General features: G+C 50.3%; 1 protein-coding gene across 1 annotated transcript; it reads left to right on the forward strand.

The window, feature by feature from the left end:
* The first annotated feature begins 1,195 nt into the window (after positions 1-1,195).
* On the forward strand, positions 1,196-19,747 carry LOC131290519 (frizzled-3). Its single transcript, XM_058319670.1, has 3 exons — positions 1,196-1,507; positions 17,572-17,811; positions 17,891-19,747. The coding sequence occupies exons 1-3, from the start codon at positions 1,196-1,198 to the stop codon at positions 19,745-19,747; spliced, it is 2,409 nt and encodes an 802-aa protein (XP_058175653.1).
* Positions 19,748-20,218: the final 471 nt, after the last annotated feature.

The raw sequence follows: 20,218 nt of genomic DNA on the forward strand, positions 1-20,218 counted from the left end.
CCTTTAGGCGTTTTTAAAATATGTTCTACGGACGGTAAAGTTATGTTGTATGCTCAGTTATGTGTTCTCATGATAGGTTCTTCAAATAATTGTCGCTTAAATTGGGCAAAGTCAGTTGGAGAAACATTTACAAACGTTCGAGGAGCAATGTTGGCTGAGAAGTACTGAGTGCTATGCAAAGAACGTGCTATTACAGCTGCTGTGTTTTTTTTTTGTTTTCTTCTTCCCTTCTTGCGATCAAACGTGGGTTCGGGCCGCGTCCCCGAACAGGTAAACACCGCAAGAATCAGATCAAACCGTGAATCTGAAGATGAAAGGAACGATCAAAGAGAAGCGGAAGGCTATGAAAATAAACTGCACATTCTCTATTTTGCTGGCCTCGTTCGTCTCCAGGTCTCCTCTTCGCTGGTTTCCTCCGCGCATCTCTCGAGCGATACAGCGATACAAACATGTTGTGTTTTTGTGTGAAGAATCCGCTCTCTCTCGCGCGTGAGCGGAACCCGCGGGAAAAACGCGTGGTAACGAGCGCGGGTTTCCACAGCGCTTGGGAGCGGAATCGGGCCTCTTCCAAAAGGGGACGCCCGTGTGCCGGCCGAACGGGGTTGAACGCGGAGGCCGCTGAGAGTAGTTGCTCGGACCCTTTTCTATATAGCAGCGATCCGTCAAACCGGTGCGGCGTTAGTCGGAGATAGCACGTCGAGCTGGCAGGATCGCTTGATCGACGTTCCGCTAGCTGGATCGGAGGTGGTGTGTACGTCTCGCTCAACCCTTTGCTGCATCTGTACACGCAGCCGTGTTAGCGCGTGTGCTGTTTTACGGTAGTTTTTGTTTACGTTGTGCGATGTTCTTGCCATTCGTGGCGCTCGCGGGTGCTTACTAGATGAAAACTCACGAGCAAAATTTAGTGCAGAAAGTGCGTGATCGATAAAAGATTGTTTAGACCAGTGTCAGTATGACGAACAGCGTCCGATTTGTGCCGGCCCGGAAGCCATCCACCGGAAACAGTGCTCTACTACTCGCGAGGTGTACATTCCACTAAGGACGAGTGGGAACGACAATAGTGCGCAAGCAGAAGAAAACACGGAACGAAACAGAAAGAGGAAGGAGTCAGAGAGAGAGAGAGGGAGGAAGGAATCGAAACCCACAAAGGAGAAAAAAAGCAGCAAGGACGCAGGAGAGAGGTTGTTGAGGAACAATGTTTACCGCGCGCCGGAAACGGTATCCGATGGATATCCCGTTCGAACGCACCAGCTTCCGGAAGCTGGCCACCGCAGCAGCGCTGCTCGTGTGCGCATCGTTCGGCGTGCTGCGGGCGGAGGAGCTGCGCTGCGAACGCATAATGCTGAGTGCGTGCCAAAACCTGGTGTACGACATGACGATCGCGTCCGCGCCCGAGGCGGCCCTGGACTATCTCGCCCACAGCGGCCCACCCCCGGCGAGCGCCGGCAACGGTGGCAATGGGTCGGCGAGCGGCATCGTGCGCACCTGGCTGGACGCAGACCGACTGGTAAGTTGGTTCGCTGGCTGTCCCCGGCCCTGGCTGCTTCCGTCGGAGTCAACCGAATGTTCCCGTACAATCAACCGAACACATTGCTGTCCAATCAAACGCAGGATAGCCACTGAACAATTTATCTAAGGTCTTCTGAGGGATCAGGGTTCTAATTTGGAAATTTTACATAGTTGAAATATGACAAACAGAAAACCCTAAGATTTAGAGCTGAGTATTTCCGATTCCGATTCATGAATCTGAATGGTTCTTAGCATCATTTTCGAGATTCATAAATCTTTCAATGATTCAGATTCATGAATCCCAAAGATTCATTAATGTTACAAGTCGAGACACCTGAAGACCAAAAAAGAGCTATATAGACCCATGTTTTTTATTTGGTCGCATGATCCACGCCAACGAAAGACTCATGGAGATTCGTGAAAGATCCATGAAAGATACATTCAGGTTTGGTTTGGTTCATTGACATTAGAAGATTCGAATCCTAAAAGATCCATGAATCAATCTGATTGAATCTCGCCTACAGATTCATATGAATAAATCTCTCCTTAAGATTCGTAAGGCACCACACTGCTAAGAATCGTACATTTGCCTAGAATTGACTTAAACCCTATCTATTGATCATTACAAGATATGCAAGAGATCGGGATACGCCATGTTGGAACTCGTGGGTTCGAATCTCGAGTCCGGAACTGCCTTTACGGGGCGGCTTTAGATTGTCCAAAAGCCATACATTCTTCCAAGAACCTCCTCGGAGCTGAATTTTTCAGCATACAACAACTTCACGGGCTGTTTGATGATGATATCATTTGATGGCACAAAAGCAGTATGTCAACAGAGTATCAATAGAATGTTGTACCTGAAGAGCAGGAAGTACAAAAGCTACGGCTCATCACTTGTTTAGCACATCCCCGTGAGATAATGGAGTTAGAGGGGAGGGAATGCACAGAGTTGCAAAACATGTTCACACCTTTCTAGCAAAGCTTGATGGAGCCGACCCATCAGTCGAGCGTGTTGCTCAAATTAGTGGAAAAAGAATGTTTGCACGGGTGTGCCCGGCATGTAGTCTACTAATGGGGTAAGCATACTTTACGATACGATATCCAACATGCCTGTGTTTGTTATGCTAAATTCGCAACTGGTCAAGCGCGGACCCCTTCACCATTCCTTGGAGATCGCTTCCCTTGCCTTCAGCTTAATTGAACGAATTTGAACGAGAAACTCACGAATCTTCGCGGCGAATCTTTTAAACGCATCAGTGTCAAGATTCATGAGTCAATGAATCTCCTAAAAAACACATCCATGAGATATAACTTAAGTTACGTAAGTCGTGAGTAATGTTCTTAAAGAATCAATTGATTATTTAACTACTTCAAACGTCTTCTGTGTCTAGGATCTCCTAATTTCCATCACCAACTTGTTCAATTCTCAGGCACTACATTTTCATTGCCTTAGCGTTGTTGCAACCGGCTGTCGACATGCCAAAGAAGTCGAACGAAGTGACGACTAATTAAATTGGATTCCCTGGTAAGCAGAGCGGCTAGGTACACCGAGTTGTAGGCTCGTTCAGATTTAATTACCGGTAGGAAACCGGCTTAGGTTCGGCCTTTCTCCATTACTTTCATCGACAAATCAGTTCCCAACCGCATGTTAATAACTTGCTTGTCTGTGGTAGGCAACATTCGGATTAGAGATGTCCCGTATCGGCCACTGTGTTTAGCGAACCGGCTTCAGCCTAAGTCGGGCAGGTTTAGACGCAAGTCTATTAAAACAGAGGCTGCCAAGCGTGACTGTCAACTGGCTTTTTTTTTATGTCGTACGCCGTCTTTCCATCTTGTCAACCGGTAAAGGCCCTCGTAGCTAGGCATCATAGTGTGCATGTTGTTGCCATCCTAACAAATTAGCTCGCCCCGGTCAAGCGGCAACTTCTGCGCCAGCCAGGGTTTCGTTATCCTTTTGCTGGGCTGGTGATCGTAAAAGTAAGCTCGGTAAAATCATCCTTCTTTATCTCAAAAAACTCCTGCCTGCTCGAACGTTTTTTAGTGTTCCCCCCCCCCCCCCCCCTCCACTTTATTGTTGTTGTTGTTGCTTTTTTTATTTGTGCTTGAATACCCATTATGAAACACATTTTGCCCCTTATTTCTTGTTCTGCCACCGGAATTATTTATTTTTTAACTGTATGTTAATTTTCACGGCGCAACGCGACCACGGGCAATTCTCGATTGTGGTGGCATTTAGAGCTGATGGGTTTCCTTTTGCCTTCCCACCGGGCCTTCCTCCCTCACCAATCGTCACGTCATTTCGGCAAACGCCGCCGAGGCCAATCGTCAACCCGGGCAGAGGCGGTTCCTTTTATCGGTTTCCGTTCGCTTTCTTTCTTGCACTCCCGGTTCCTTCCTCGGCCTCCCCCCCACCCCCCCGGAGTTCGGCCATTCTTCCCAGTGGGCAAGTGTGTGTCGGGTGTCGGTGCAGATCAAATGGAATCATTAATGTTCGTTAGGAGCGCCCGAATGGCGAGGGAGATTTTAGTTCCTCTTATATGTGTGTTTCGTGTTTTTTTGTTTTTTTTTGTTGCTTCCTTAAATTTCGGTTAAGCCTTCTCCTACCTTCGCGCCCGCGCGTGGTTGTGCGTGTGACGGCTCCATATCAGCTCGCGGGCTGTGTCCGTTGCGCCGAAAGGTGAATGTAGCGGACACCTTCCCTCCCCGCGCTCTGTGACCGGTGGCGGGGGTCGTAATCTCGCAAACCGTAACCCTGAACGGAAGGCGCACGAACGGCGGCCCTCCCCCCCCCTGGCCGGAGGTTCCCGTAAATGACCACCATTCAGCCTCCGGTGGCCCATAACAGTCGACGTTTTTCGGTTACGGTTCCCTCTGTACGTGTGTGTGTTCTGTGCGTGATGAGGGCATTTCATCTTTCGTTCGCTTGCTTTGCGCTCCCTCCGTTCTTCTCCTCTTCTCTTACACTTGCACTCCTACCCATCGTTTTCCTCATTTACTTTTTTATTTCCACCTCCGGCTCCATTCGTTCGGCTGATATTTATGTTAATTACATTACCTTTTATTGTGATGTGAAATCATAAACCTAATTTTATTGCCAGGATTAAGTGTCCAGCGTCGATATCATATTCCACTTTACATACCTTTCCACTTCCACACACACACACACACACACACGCGCGCGCGCTTCGACCGCACGCTACCGGCAAAAGGGTTGATAATGAATATAATTCTTTCACATATTTTCTCTTCTTCGAGCTGACCCCGTTCCCCCCGTCGTCGACACGTCCCCGGTCCACAATTACACTTCATGATTTCGTTAATTTAAAAAAAAATCCATCATACTAGTTTTACGGCGAGACGACAAACGTTAGACGAACGGCTAGGAAAGGTACGGCTGGACGTATTTATGACGCTCCCGCTAAATTTCACACTTTACCAAACTTTACACTGCTTTGCCGAAGCTGCATTGTTGTTGGTTGATTTTTATTTCGATCCTTTTTTGAAGATTGCCGCCCCGTTTACGGGGAACGAGCGTTAAAAAGTTTAGAAAAAGGCCTCAATCGATCAATACTACGTTCCATGCACGTAGAACCGCTACGCTTCGTCGAGGTCGACCTCTGGCGCGGATGGTACGCTTACATGGAGGCATGTCTGATGATGATGGTGGCAGTAACACTCAGACACCTGCCGGCACAGGTCTCAGCGGGCGCTCGCGCTTCGAATGGAGCTTGGATGGTGCGCGGCGAACACACCGAAACCGGGCCGATCGGCAATCGGCGAATTGTAATAAACAGGGCCACACACTGTTCCTAGCCGTTCGAATGCGCATCCGCGCCGGTTGTTCCATCGGTTTCCAATTCCGATCTGATCGGCGAGTAACGTGCCGGTGTGAATTTTCACACCTCCCCGACGGGCGTCCGCCGAAACCCCCCGCGACCCCGGCCGGAACACCACAGTTCGCCTCCGCACGTCCACAAGCCCGTTCCGCACAGTGGTCATTTAGGACACTTGCAGCGTACAGTATTTTTTTTCTACCCCATCCCGTTGTTGTACCACATGTTCCAACACTTTGTTTTGGCATATGTGGTTTTCGTTGAATCTTTCTATTCTCCGTTTGATCTACTTGACGTCATTCCTTTCAAATTCAAACACACATTTAAAACATGCAAGAAAAGGGCCTCTCTTCTAGGTTGTTTTGAAGTATTTATCAGTGAAGCCCTTCGGCCTTTTTCGTTCTCTAATCTAAAACTAGGCAATCATAGATTAGTAATAAGTGCATAAGTGCATTTTAAGTTTTATCATGGTCTAACGATGTTTTGAATGCTTATCATACATATACCATGTCCAGCTCGCCCAAAGATGCATAAGATGCAATGCTACAAAGTGTAACATCCGAACAGAATGTCGGGTTATCGAATGTAATAAAACGAATTGAATAAATGAATTCGGCGTTTAAGCTCCACCTAGCCCTTTGAGAAATTTGCATTTATATCGCCAACGAACCGTTCTCATGCGTTTGCGTTATAAATAGTCTCCGGTACTGGGACGTGGATCTTCAGATACTGGAAACCTCTGCCCATTCCATCTTTTATCGACGTTGTCGGGTTGTTCGCATCACCTGCATCGCATAGTTTGACGTTCACTCAGGGCTGAAGTAGAATTGACAAGACAATTCGAGGGATTTTTAGGCATTAGAGCAAGTGTGATCATGTGTGCTCTGTGGGAAAACAGTTACATCCTACAACCTTCACCACCTTGTGGTCGAGGTGTTTGATAGACATACATATAATGGTATGGCTAAGGAAAAACACAAAAAAAAAAAACACTTATAGACGACATGAAGCAGCCGGAAACGGCCTTCAAATGTGGTCGTCTTCAATTGGTTCGGGCGACACTTTCCGCCACAGAGTGGACAATCGAATTCGCAGACAGATGGGAAGTGTCGAGATTCCTCGATCGATGGCCCTTCAGCGCGTGCGGCTCAGCCGCACCACTTTGCGTAATGGCCGAATCGAGTCAACAATTTCTGATTCGATGCTTGATTGGTACACTCCATTTACACTAACAGCTGCTCGATCCGAGATATAATTTTCATCATGATTATTTGCCCTTTTTGTCCCATGCTTCCGCCTGTGTGCCGCCGGTGTATCCTAAAGTGCGTCGGTGTGCCGCAGATAGCTCGACGCTCGGCAAAGATACTATACTGCGCGTTGGTCAAGCGCGGCGCACGTTCGGGACCGACCGAAGCTTGTGCGAGTGCGAGTGCACACGATAAAGGGCGGTGGTAGACGTGCTCTCGGTGTCCCGGTGTCCGGTTGGGTAACACGCCCGAACAATTCGATCTGCACCCGATAACGTCGACCACGATATCAGCGCCGCGGTGAAGGTTTATGAAGCCCGTCTGAAAGCCGTCTAAGCGGAAGCCACCGACGGACAGATTAGACGGCCGGGGTTTATGAGCTGGACGTCCGGATGGCATGGGTGGGTGGGCGTCTGCTAGTGGAACCCGGGGAAAACGTGAAGCCGCCGAAAGGACTTTACCCTCCGCTATCCAAGCTCGGGCCGTTCTTTGTGGTATGTTTACAAATTCGCAGTCGCAGCCGTAGCAGTTCCGAAAGGGGGAAAAAGACGCTCAGGTTTGCCGTAGAACAACGCAACGGCCACGAACAACGGCTCACGGTAACCCGTTTGCGTGTGATCTCCGTTTCAGCACACAGCATACGGGCGGGTTTCCGCACACCAACACGCCAAAAACCGGCGGCCCGGTACGAAAGCAGCGTTACGGTGCGCGCAACGGTGGACGGCTTGCTTTGAATTGAGCTCTTGCGCCAGAAAAGGGCTCGAACCGGAGGGAAACGGGGTGAACGGGAGAGAGAGAGAGAGAGCAGCAGATACCAGATACGAACATTCGTTACCGTACCCCGGGGGGATGGGCTTGCGGAGAAACGGAAGAGCAGGGAGAGGGCGAGAATTATGATGAAGACCAGGGATCCGTGTCCGCGTGCTGAAGGGAATCCGACGAGTGTCGGTGTCGGCTCCGGTGCCTTTGATCTTTCGGTGCTCCCTTCCCCGTCACTGCGCCACTTTCCACCCCGCACACACACACACACACACACACACACACACATACACCGCTGGCCAGTTGCCTGCACTTCACCGCACCGCACCGCACCGCACCGTGCCCACCCTTCCATGCAATGCGCGCAAATTACATACCTTTCTTTCTCCATCCTACACCCCCCTACCCGGGGATCAAACCGCGTCTAATTCCCAACGGCGTTCTCGTCGATTGCTGTAGCTCTCTCCTGTTTTTTTTTCCGTCGCCTTTGCTCTGGTTCTCCATTCTTTGCACTACGTGCGGATCTTCAACAGCCTTGAAGTCACGTCCATAGGACCTCTCTTGGTGGTGTTCCTTGCGCTTGGCACTATGGGAAGATTTGTTTAAGAAATTAACCTGTATATACCTGTGAGCTTGGAGTTATAGAATTGCTATATAAAGTAGGTGTTGGAAGAAAATTTGACTGATATAGATCACCCATAGATACGAACTGTCTACGAAGGGTAGGTTTCAGGTTGGGAACATATGGCATTAGTAGCCGGGCTAAGGATCTACGCTTACAGATTAGCACGCGGAGACCCAGGAAGCTGGATCCCGCTTTTCAGAACTGGAGTGAATCCTCGCAGACTCAGAATATAAAGAGGGAGAAGACTTCTTGGACTTGTGATTCAAGAAATCACGCAATGGAATCCTGTATGCACATCTTTGAGCATGCGTCCTTTTCTAGAATTGAAGGAACTTCGAAAAACCCTCTTTTCCGGGAGGATTTCCAACATAAGAAGTTGCAATTTGTCTCTTGTTGAGAGGACTGGTCAATAGAATCGTTCGATCATGCAAGTTAACTACAGGGATGTTCCTGAAGGAAGGTGTCCACGCCTCAAATACTCTTGTAAGGCAAGGCTCATGTAGAATGGCAAACGCAAGGCCTCCACTTTAATGATCTAAGAAGTTTAAGTTAACCACGCCCTAGAACCTATACTGCTACCATAGTGAACGCTGAACGATTTGAGATTGAGCGCAATCCCCATCTGGAGAATGTCAGCATGTCAGGTTAGGGACGTGTTTCCTTTAATTTTTGGATACATTTATGCATAGCTGTAGCTGTAAAGGAGTCCCTGTAACTTAGTAACCTGTAAGTTCTTTTTAGCGAAATCTTTAAACTCTTCAACTTCATGCCCACCAGGTGACCAGCAATGGCCCCAAAGTGCGTATAGCTTTACTTCGTCTCCTTCTGCCGCTGCCTTTGCCTGCCCCGACGGGCCCCCCGGTGTAGCCTTTTCTTCCAGCTATGGGTTCCCCCTCCACCCCCGCTCCCCAACGTTCTCCATTTTCTCCCCTTTTGTTACGATGGTACGCGCATCATTTTACCGACTGGAGGCGGAGCTGCCTTCGTTCGTTTGCGTTTCTTCGTCACTTGATTCGGATTCCTTTTTCATGCAGGCCCCCAGTGAAGGGTTGTCGAGTTTTCTCTACCCCCCCCCTCTCTCTCTCTCTCTCTCTCTCTCTCTCTTCTTCACCATCCTTCCCGATTGGAAGCCGTCCGTTGTTTTGCTCTGCCATTTTCATTCCCATTCTACCCAGGCGCGTTTTCGCTGTTTCTTTTTGGTTTTTGTTTTGTTTCCTTCCTTCTTCTTTGTCTACTTCTTCGCTAAACCACTCTCCAACCGAAATCATCCAAGCCAGCCAAGGAAATCGCATTTATTCCCCGACCGTTCCTTCATCTTTGCTTATGATGCGGTGAATGCTTTTATGTTTTGTTTTTATTTGCCCCATTACCGGACGGGCACTGTGTTGGAAGGGAGGGAGGGAAGTGGAGGGGGAGGAACACTTTTAAACCGGACCACACGGGGACGGAGCGGCCGGCAGGGGGCAAGCAATTCGGCGCAGGGAGATGCCTAAGATGATAGAGTAAGCAGCAATGCGGATGGTTTCCTCCGCGCCGTTAGTTGGTGCTTCCAAGCTCTTGCCGTCCTAAAACCTGCGCGACGGTTTCTTGTCTGGCGTTAACCCCTTCCTGGAGCGCTGGACCATCGCTCTGCACACTACGACTTACGTTTCCGACGCTGTACGAACCGACCTCTCGGCCGATGTGTTCGATTTGTGGTCCGTAGTTGGATACATTTTATTACAATTGCCGGCAAATAAAAACCGCCAGGCCTGGGAGGGAGGGACGAACGTAGGGAGGAAGGAGCATGATGCAAGTGCATCTTTGTTTATGTGATCATGCACCAGCGCTGCAGGAGCAAGGGGATCGCCATTGAATGCCTTTCGGTGTACTCGACCCGCCAGAAGGTAAACAGCGCCCTCGGGGACAGAACGAGTGCAGCGGGCGGCTGCCAGGGAGACCGATTTAAGAGCTTCTCAAAGAATCCAAACTACCAAGCGTTTACTTCGTTTTCAGCCAAGCATTTGATTAAATCGATTGAAGCAAATTCAGCATGATTCAGAATTTAAGCAAAGTATGCAAATCGATAAACTGGACCTTCTCACTCACTCTGACTTAAACAAGCACGTTTACCTAGCTTACTCAGGGTCAGTTTAATAACCCGTGTACATTGTTCCAAACTTTTGCTAACTTATCTATAAAACAGTACTTTTACTCAACCCCGTAAACATATTTTAAACAATACCCTTTTCAGAATTTTTCGTACAACAGTTTTACGTGCAATGCAGAAGGGTTATAACAATAAAATAATACCACACTTTGACATTGAATCAATCCACGCATAACGAGCACCTATATCAACAAGATATCTATGATTTGTTTTCGTTACGTAAATGGATCAACAAGTGAAATTGATAACTGTCACAAAAAACTATTTGAAATGCTCCTGGAATAATTAACACCTTGCCGTGCGGATGCACGGTGTAATGAATCCGTAGCGGTTTGCATCCGATCACGATAATTCGGGTGCTAGATCGTACGGCGTGAACCGATTTGAGAAGCGCTGATCTGTTCTTGGAATAGGCTGGATGGAAGGGTACACAGTTTGATGGTGCTTTTTATGGTGCCAGTGATGCTTTGAGCGTGAGCAAAAATTGTGTGTGTGTGTGCGCGTGTTGTGTTTGCGCAGTGGAGGAGGCAGGAGGGCGGGATCTGCAGAATGTAGCTGGGAAGAAAGATCAAACGGTGCGCACCGACGCGCGTCCATAATTCCGTTGCGCATAAGTGCCTGCAAGTGCAACAGGACGGCGGCTTCTCCCACTGCAAAGTGAAGCCTTCGCATATGAGGTGCGAGCAAATATACCTTTGTGTGATCACTCGATGACAAAACGACGACACGCGACGATCGAAACGATGACATTTATGCAACCCCGGTTTCGGTGGTGCTGTAAAGAATTCACTTTGATGATTTAAACTTATACTAGCATATATCTAGTATATAGGATAGTAGACTAACCAAATGTTAGCTGTAGTTTTGGAAACTAAACTATCCTCAAAGCATTCCTTCGCCAAAGCAGGTTATTTTCTCCCCTGCTGACCGAGTGAGAAAAACCGATGGCGTTTTGTTTTGTTATGTTTTTTTTTGTTGGAGTTTTTTTTCATCTTTAAACAACCTACTACCCTTCCACCTGCAATCCATAGCACATCCCCCAAATGGAGCACCAACAAAGAGAGGAAAAAAGAAAAAATAAAAGGAAAAGAAAACATACACATAAAGCCAACCGATGCGGCTGATTGCCTCTGATCGCTTTGAAATGATGATTGTTTATCTTACAATGGGAAACCCACTGGACACTTCAAAAGTGGTTCGGTGTCGTAAATATGTGATGGAGGAGGAGGAACGGGAGGAGGCGTGAAGAGAAGGGTTGGGTTGAAAAATCACATAAACACACACGCGCGCACATGGGTTACAGGTTTCTTTCCGGTTGATGTTTTTTTTTTTTTGGGGGGGAACGTTGGTTGGGGTGTAAAAGGATATGCAACGGAATCGCCATCCGATGGGGAGGTTGTGCTGAAAAACCTTTCGAAATATGAATTCAACCGTAGGGATTGTGCTATCTTAGGAATTTGTTTTTTGTTCTTTCTTTTTTCCGAATTAATTCATTCGCCCATCGTTGTGATGCGTTGTGCGTTTGAGTTAAAATTCGCTTCTTTAACGCTGCCTCAACCCGTCCGTTGCGTCTGAGGGGGGTGGGGGAATATTTTCCCGTGACGCACACCCGGGGGCCACATTTTTCTCCCGCCAGATTGCCTCGAACCATCATCGTTTTTGCCTTGATTTTTTTGTTTTTAGTTTTGGTTATTTTGTTCCACAATCCTCTCCTTCCGTTCCACCGGAGGAAGGGGAGGGCGTGGGGAATGCATCTGCGGGGCGGGTAGCGGGCGGAAACCAGACCCGGGGCACCCTAATGGAAAAGCATACTCGCGCTGATAAGATAGCTCCAAGTGGTTGGTTGTCTTTTATTTTTCCCTAGGTTTTTTTTTTCCTTTCCTTTCGGTGTTGTGCACCCTCCGGGCAGCGAACTGCGCCGAAAAGAAAACACCGGCTAAGAGGCTGCTGCTGCTGCTAGTGCTGCTGAAGACAAAATCGAGCGTGGCGGCTCCGGCGGTGCTCAAAAAGGATGGCTGCGATTAGGGAGGTCGGTAGAGGTCCTCTCGTGGGTCCCGCGAACCCCCTCGTGCCGGGATGCCATCGGAGCGGAAATATTTGGGCACATTTGGAAACAAAAAAAAAAAACCAACCCGCCAACGGAACGAAACGCCTGGAAAGAGGAAACTAAAGCGGCTTAATTTCAATTTCGATATGGCGGGGTTGAAAAGCCTGACCCGAAGGAGATTCCGGCCGGGGCGAAATGATGCTGCGTCACGTTCGTTCGTTGGTACCGGGCCAACTTTTCGTACGAAATGTATTTCACCTTTGCGAGCTGGTTTGTTTTTTGCTACTGCTTAAACTTAAAACCACTCTTTTTCATTAAACTACTTTGTTTTAATTTGTCATTAGCGAAACACAACGATAAATATAGGCATAAAGCTAGAAGTTAACAAAGCAACTGTTTGCAGAAAATTCTAACACAGTACATCCGGTTTGTAAAGTTGGAATAGTAAACGTTTTGCCCTTTTAAGCTACTATCCCCAACGTTTAATACTTTTTGTAACAGTAAACTAGCGTGGTGCCCATGGCGCAGCGATAGCGCGAGGAAACACCACACCACAGGTGTGGGATCGAATCTCGAGTCTGGCACCCTCCGGTATTACGAACGGCTGACCACCGATCTATAATATACCGTCTTTCGGTCACACAAACTCTCTTCGGAGAGAGGCCTTGTCCCACTAGGGGATGTCGTGCCACATAAAATAAACTAGCGTTTCGAAGAGTCACAATACTGTTTTTCGCGAATGTTTTGACAGATTATTTGCTTTGTTGGTTACTTTTTCACTCGATAGGCTTTGAGGTTGGCTTATTCTTGAAGATGAGAGTTGGTAACAGACCCTTCTACACCTTTCACGATCATTTAGAGTTTGGTTTTTACTGAGCCCGTACAACTTGGACTGTAGTGAGTTCATGTTTTTCTTGTTGATAGATCTTGTCTTCATCCCTGTGCTGTCGGCTCGCTGTATGGTTAAACCTCGCAGAGCGCAGTTGAATTTTCATCCTTCCAACCATCCATACACATACACATCTGTCACATCTTTCAACTCCATCTGTTTCCAATTGATTTTCCTGTCCGTACCTTTCCAGTCGGGCTGCTTCCAATTACTTTTTAAGCGATCACGGATTCCTGGTTCAGTTGTTTTTTTGTTTTTCTTTTTCGTTATTTCGCCAACCCAAGATGCATTATTTCATCCGTTGCGAATGGGCGTTCGGCAGTCGGGCGTGGGGATAAAAAGGGGATAAATGTCACCCATGCGAAACCGGCTCCACGACGCGGTTCGGTTTTTCTGCGCCGGTTCGGACGGGAAGCGCGGCTACATTGTTCGAAATTAGTTCTTATATGTTGTTCGTAGCTTCGTGGTTCGGATCTGTCGAACGCTGGATGTCCAAAACTTGCGAAGCTGACGAACGCGCTCGCACCGACATAGTTGCGCCGACGCAGCCGGAGGTGGTGGCACGTGAACGGCACCGGACGTATCGAAGATCACGGAGACACGTCGGAAAAAAGCAGGACGCCGGGGGGCCTGAGGAAGAGCCCCGGGGCACCGGAGGCGGCAACGGCCGGTTCAAATGGGTACGGTTAATTTCGGATGTGTGTTCCCGGCTCGACGATGATATCCATTAATTTGCCATTATGCTGCGATCCCTCCTTCTTGGCGCGGCCGACCGATCCGACCGATCATCAAACAGCGCCATTATCATCGGCCTCCCGTTCATCCTCATCATCATCTGCGCTGCCCATTAGATTCGTTCGATTCGTTTCAGCTTTATCAGCAACGGCGTAGTATGGTAAAGAGGATTTGGTTTTCCCCTGTTTTTTTTTTTCCTTCTTTGCCCTCCGGGTTTAGGCGCGGTCCGAAAGACAGCAATTTGTATGAGTCGAATGGAGGACGTCCTGTTTCCAGGGCCGTGCGTCTGGTTGGTTCACCTGCAAAGAAGTGCGTCGATTTTTCTGCTCGATCGATAGATCACTCGGCACATCACAATTTCAATCTCACCACAGCTGTTTGACAGATGTTTGTTTTGATTTGCAAATCCCACCAAGCAGCGCGTTACGTTGCGATTGTAGCTTATTTTATATCTATTGTTTTTTTTTCACGCGGCCTTTACTTATTCATTGAACACACATACAGCCACATAAGCGCGAAAAAAGTGCCCACTATCGTTTTTCATTTTTCCTTTCCTTCAAAAACGTTGAAAAGCTACTTCGGCTCAGCAACGCTGTTGACGGAATTCCGAGCTGGTTTTGGTACGATCCGAGCAGCGGAGCAATGGGAGCATTTTGGTATGCAACAAAGCAGGTTGAGAAGGGAGGGGAAGGGTGCAGCGTTGGTGCGATTAATACCAACCGGGGCCGGGAACCGGGAACCGGGCGGGAAAATGAGCGAAACGCGTTCATCGAACGGCCGAAGCCGAAGGAAGATGGAGAAAAAAGGCTTAAACAAAACCCACTGCCTCTACACCCGTTTCCCCTACATCTTGACGGGGACGGGGGGGGGAGGGAGGGAGGGAGGCCGACGAAAGTTCAAAGAAAGAACATTTGAAGAGCAAGGGGTTGCTGGCGGGTGCATCAATGGAGCAGCGACAACAACACACAAGAAAAAAAACCCCTCTAACCCCATCTCAGCCGCCCTTTCTCGCGGTTTTCCCTATCACAAAAACGCAGAAATCGACGCACACACACACACAGGTAACCCCTTTCTTCAACCTCATCCCTTCCCGGCGTCCCGCGAGCTTCAATTGAATCAAAAAGTAACGATTCAAAAAATGGTTGGAAGCGATGTAAGATCATTATTTTATCTCTTTCATCTTTCATCCCGCGGCCATTTCTCCCGTCGATCGGTCGATCCGTCTGAATTGCGCAGGTGTGTGCTGGAGGTTGGAGCAGGACACCCGATGCAGGATCGTTGTAGAGAGAGGGGCAGAAAGCGTGAAGATGGAACGAATCGGAATCGAAGGCACGGATGCGGGCAGTGAAAAAGGCGAGGCACGGGAAAGATGGAAAGGGTTGCGGTGGCGACGGGGAAAGAGGGTGAACCCGGTGAACCGGTTGGCGATGCACAGCATCTCCTTCGTTTGGCACGTCTGTAGCGGTTAGTGTTATAATAATTGAACTTAATAGACCATCATCTCATCATCATTACACCGCGATCAACATCTCAAAAGGATGCATGACTGGCGGCTCGAAGGGAGAAAGGGTAGCGACACAGCGCCCCGGGGCAGCTGCGAGAACGAGGGAGAGAGAGAGAGAGAGCAAGAGAGAAAGAGTGTACAGGACCTCTGAAGTCCCGCCGGTGCGAACCGAAAAGCGGAACGAATTGACACCGATCGGTTGTAGCAGGGGATTTTTTTTCGGTTCAGTGAGGTTCCTGGGCAGATCTCTGGTACTTGCCTGCCTCTGGTTCTCCAGCCACGGACTTACCCGGTAATTGAATCGACTCTACGGCAGGCTCTACAGGGAGCGAGCACTCCGAGCTACAACTACGACTCATTGTAGCGTGAAATGAGACGCGGTTCGCTTTGCTACTCTAGGGAAGCAATGCCTACTCATGCCTGCACGGGCTAGGGATGATGTTTTAAGATATTGCCGCCAGGCGCAGGAGTGCGAGAACTACGCAAAAGCCTCGGTGGGACTTGGCACGATGGCAGAAAAGTTGCGTCACGTAATGGGAACTCCACGCTCTATAGCTTCTAAGGGACCTTAAAGCGGTCTTTATAATGCAATGTTGCGTGTAGTCGAAGTTTGAAATCATCAAAACTCAAAAACATTAACAAAGAACTTTGTACACAAACTGTTTGATCGATCCAATGCACTTTATTGCATGCTCGACAAACCGCACGCTAGAATTCGGCTTGAGGTGATAGGGCTCAGAGGAGAGGAACGTATCATAGCGGCGCGATGTGCTTCTCCGCATGTTTCCAGACTGTGGCTACGTTCGCTAGCTCTATACAAAAACAACATCACTGGGAAGAGATCGGTAAGTGAGGGACGAGCATGAGAGACTGGAGCGTGTGGTGGCTGAGAGAAGGGCGGGAGGGGGGGCTAGCAATGAAGGAACGAAGATGAAAGAACTGGTGCCGCCACGAGGCACCATCATCATCTTCATGAGCCGCAACCGCATCAGCATGAGTAGTTTCAAAAGAGGGCGAAGACACCGGCTACACAAGAGGCGTAGAATGAAACGTGGCGAACGAGAAGAAGCAGAACGCGATGATGTCAGTACCGACCGATATGCAGGCACCAGACAACCGGCCAGATCATGGATCGATCTCCTCTACCTCTGTAAGCCTTCTGTGTCGCGTCCCGCCGAGGTCTCTACCTCGGACTCTTCTTTTCCTGCCTACTCTACGCTTCTCTCTGATCTCCCCCGTTCTCTGTGGGGTATTGCCTATGCTCAATCTGAAACGTGCCTGCCTCCAGCAGGGGAGGGGAGGGGGGGGGGGAATGCTGACCCGAATGTAATAGCATTATTATAATACATCATCACTCCCCTATATTCGTAACGCATTAGCTTAAGCCGAGGGACGAATTATGGGCGCTGGCCTTTCGCCATCTCCCTTTTTTCTTCTCACCCTTCCCCAGCCCTCTCCTCTTCTTTTCCATGTACTAAACCACGCTGCTTTGGAGCTTCGGTATACCGCTTCACTGGAAAGTGTTGGCGTCACCGTAGCGGTCATATCGGAGAAGTTCTGGACCAGGTTGGGCGAGCCTCACCTTTAGTCGAATCGACCAAAGTTAGGCTCCAAATCGGCGTAGAAACTGGTAGAACACAAATGACCGAGAGGGAAGCTATAGCATCCATTGGAAAGTATCCACGCTCAAAGTTGAAGGTTTAATTATAAGACAATCTTTGACGAGGTGGTACTGAAAAGCAATTATCTAGCTCACGGGCTTTGAAAATATGTACATTCAAAGTTCTTCGAAGAGCACTGTTCTCTACATTTTCAAGGTGTTACCGCCCAACCCCTTAAATTTGACTGAAAGTATACCTAATCGAAATTTCCAAAAAATATGGCGGATTGAAAGGGGTAATCACACTCTAAAAATATATAAGTAATGGCTATATGGCGACATAAGCAAGCTGGCTGTTCTCCAAAGTGCTATGTTGTATATTTCACCGTTGCACTATTGATAAACCTTAGATTGGGTAAAGCTTGGCGGGTAGGAGTCAGCTACTAAGCGTATCCTTGTATGGAAAAAGTTTGACCAAGGTGTGTCTAGTGACTGCTTACCGAACTACCATTCACTGATGCGTCGAGGATGTCGTGTGACAGGACGAAGGAGATTGAGGAACCTCTTTCGAGGACAGATTAGATGTTCCGGCGTTCCCCAAAGGCTTCCTAGGGCAGCTGCTCCATCCACTACGCACTGATAATTAATCACAATTCGTTCGGTTGTGCTTCCAGATCACCTCACTGCGACCGGTCATCGACTCCGGGTGCTCCAAGCAGGCTCTCTTCCTGTTCTGCTCGTCGCTCTTCCCACTATGCTCGCCGACCGCACCGCGCCCCGTGCAGCCGTGCCGCTCCCTGTGCGAGCAGGTGCGCAAGGATTGCTTCAGCGAGCCTCCGAACAGCAAGCTGTGGCCGGCGTACCTGGACTGCCGCGCGCTACCACAGCCCGAAAAGCACGAGCTGTGCATGCAGGTATGCCACACATTGTGTTCGAATACGTCGCTGTGTATGGGTGCCTAATTGACTATTGTTTGTTGGCGTGTTCGTGTAGGTTCCTTCGGATGCAACGGGTAGCGTAGAGCACTACACACCGGCAGCTCCGGTGGTCGGTGCCGGTGTCAGTGTCGGTGGTGGTGTCATTCCACCGAGCGTCGTACAGCAGGTCGCCAACACGAAGGATGTGGTAGGGAAGGGCTGGTTCATCTCCAACCTTGGACAGCCGACGGCAGCGCAGGGTGCCGGTGCGACGAGTTTGTCCGAGCGAATCAGCTCCCTCCTGCTGCCGGAGGGTGGCGAAGGTGCCTTCAAGGTGGCGGTGCACGGTGGCACGAGCAATCGAAGCGGTGTCCTTGGCAGCGGAGCTACAACGCGAACTGTGACGACCGCGCCTCAGCCCTGCCCGGTCAACTACAGCCTGGAGTACGACCGGTGCGTGCCACGGTGCGGCCCGACAGTGGACGCACTGTACAGCCAGCGCCAGAAGGAGCTGATCGAATCGTGGACGCTGGTGCTGTCGGCTGTGTGCTTCATCTTCACCTTCACCTCGCTGGTTGCGTTCTGGACGAAGACGGCGAAGTTGGAGTACCCGGACCGGCCGATCCTGTTCATGACGCTGTGCTACAACCTACTAGGGCTGTGCTACCTCGAGCGAACGATCCTGCACAGTCCGCGGCGGTTCGAGGCACCGCTTGACGATGGGTCCGCTCCCAGCACCCGCGCCGACTGCTCCATCACGTCCCAGTGCCTAGCGTACTACATCCTCAAGCACTATCTGCTGCTGAGCGCCAGCACCTGGTGGCTCATCTACGGCCTCTGCTGGTACCTGAGCACGGCCAAACAGTGGTCCTGCGAGGCACTGGAACGCAAGTCGGGCCTGTTCCACGTGCTGGCGTGGGTCGTGCCGTTCGCCGCCCCCATCGGCGCCCTGCTCCGCGGCAACATCCAGCGCTTCGAGCTGACCGGCTTCTGCACGGCGCGCGGCTTCACCGAGCTGCCGACGCTGCTGCTGCTGATGGTCGGTGCGGCACTCGTCTGCCTCGCGCTGGCCGCGCTCGCTCGCCTGCGACTCTGCTGGAACCAGCGGGCACCACACCTGTCGCGCGTCTTCGGCCGGGTGCTCACGTTCGCCGTCTGCTACCTGCTGCCCGCACTGTCCGCCACCATCTGCATGATGCTGGAGCGTGTCGAGCACGAGCTGGAACCGTGCCCGCTGGTAGCCACTGGCGGGGCAACCGGCTGTTCTACCCAACCGCAGCCCCACTTCACCATGCTGCCGACGGCTCTACGACTGGCGCTGACCCTCCTGGGTGGTGGTTTCGTCGGCGTGTGGCTCTGGTCCCGCCAAACAACGACCGACGGCGCGGGCAAGACGCTTTCCGGCACGCCAGCGACGGCAGCCAGCAGCTACTACGCTTCCCGCGACCTTACGCTGCTAACGAAGGGCCCGAAAGCGACCCCGAAGAGCAACGCGACCGACGGACGGTCAACCGCTACCAACAGCCGGCGTACCGGGACGCCAGCTTCCCTTCTGGCGGAAGGAGGACCCCGGGCCGGGTTAGCTTTCGGCCCGGAAGTCCACGGACACCAGCGCAAAGCGGTTGACAGCAGCGGCCAGGCGAGAAGCGAACGAACCCGAGGGACCTCCATCGCCAGCCCGTACCGAACGGCCAGCAAGACGCAGAAGTACTGCTACGTGTATCGACCCTGCTCACGAACGCTGCTGCCGGAGGACGCCGGCACCGACTCGGTGCGCTCCAGCTCCGGACGCCGCTCGCAGTGTCTCGACAGTGGCTTCTCCACCGCGGGAGCTACCAGTGGGGCGAGCGGGGAGGGCGGTGGTGCCTACATGCCGGTGCGGGTGTACCGCAGCTTACGTCCCGTGCCGGTGTCTATGATAACCAGAATCTGAACGCCAGATCCTGAGGTGCCTTCATCGAAGGAGATGATGATGCGTTACGTCATCTCTACTCGGTTAATGCCCTTGGGGGAAGATAATGAAGCGCACGAGTCAATGGCGCAACGGAGCGCTAAGCGCGTGTAGGCGTAGTGTAGTGTAAGAGAGTGACGACCCCTGTGACAAGCTTTAATTAGTTTTTATATCGAATCACCTAACCACGATACTGTGCGTAATGTATAAAATCTCCTCCATAGTGCCTAAGATGTCGGCCTGAGTATTCGCTCTTTTCATGGTTCATTTGTTAAAAAAACGGCGTAGTAGTCGCAACCGAAGTGCACGAGTCAAACCCTAGGGATGCCACACTATGTTAGGGTAAATAGAGGCAAACAGCGATCCTAGGAGCCACGAAGGCTCGCCTGAGTAGGAATGGCAAGCAACTTACCTTTTCGGCCTGAACAAAGTACTGATTTCGACTAGCGTAAG

Source organism: Anopheles ziemanni, chromosome X (genome assembly GCF_943734765.1).
Source record: "Anopheles ziemanni chromosome X, idAnoZiCoDA_A2_x.2, whole genome shotgun sequence".
In the NCBI taxonomy this organism is placed as follows: domain Eukaryota; kingdom Metazoa; phylum Arthropoda; class Insecta; order Diptera; family Culicidae; genus Anopheles; species Anopheles ziemanni.

Bases quoted from the DNA above. Each gene is read 5' to 3' on its own strand.
- LOC131290519 (XM_058319670.1), top strand. From the start codon at position 1,196: ATGTTTACCGCGCGCCGGAAACGGTATCCGATGGATATCCCGTTCGAA. The intron at 1,508-17,571 runs GTAAGTTGGTTC...TTGTGCTTCCAG, and splicing joins GGCTGGACGCAGACCGACTG to ATCACCTCACTGCGACCGGT. The intron at 17,812-17,890 runs GTATGCCACACA...GTGTTCGTGTAG, and splicing joins AGCACGAGCTGTGCATGCAG to GTTCCTTCGGATGCAACGGG.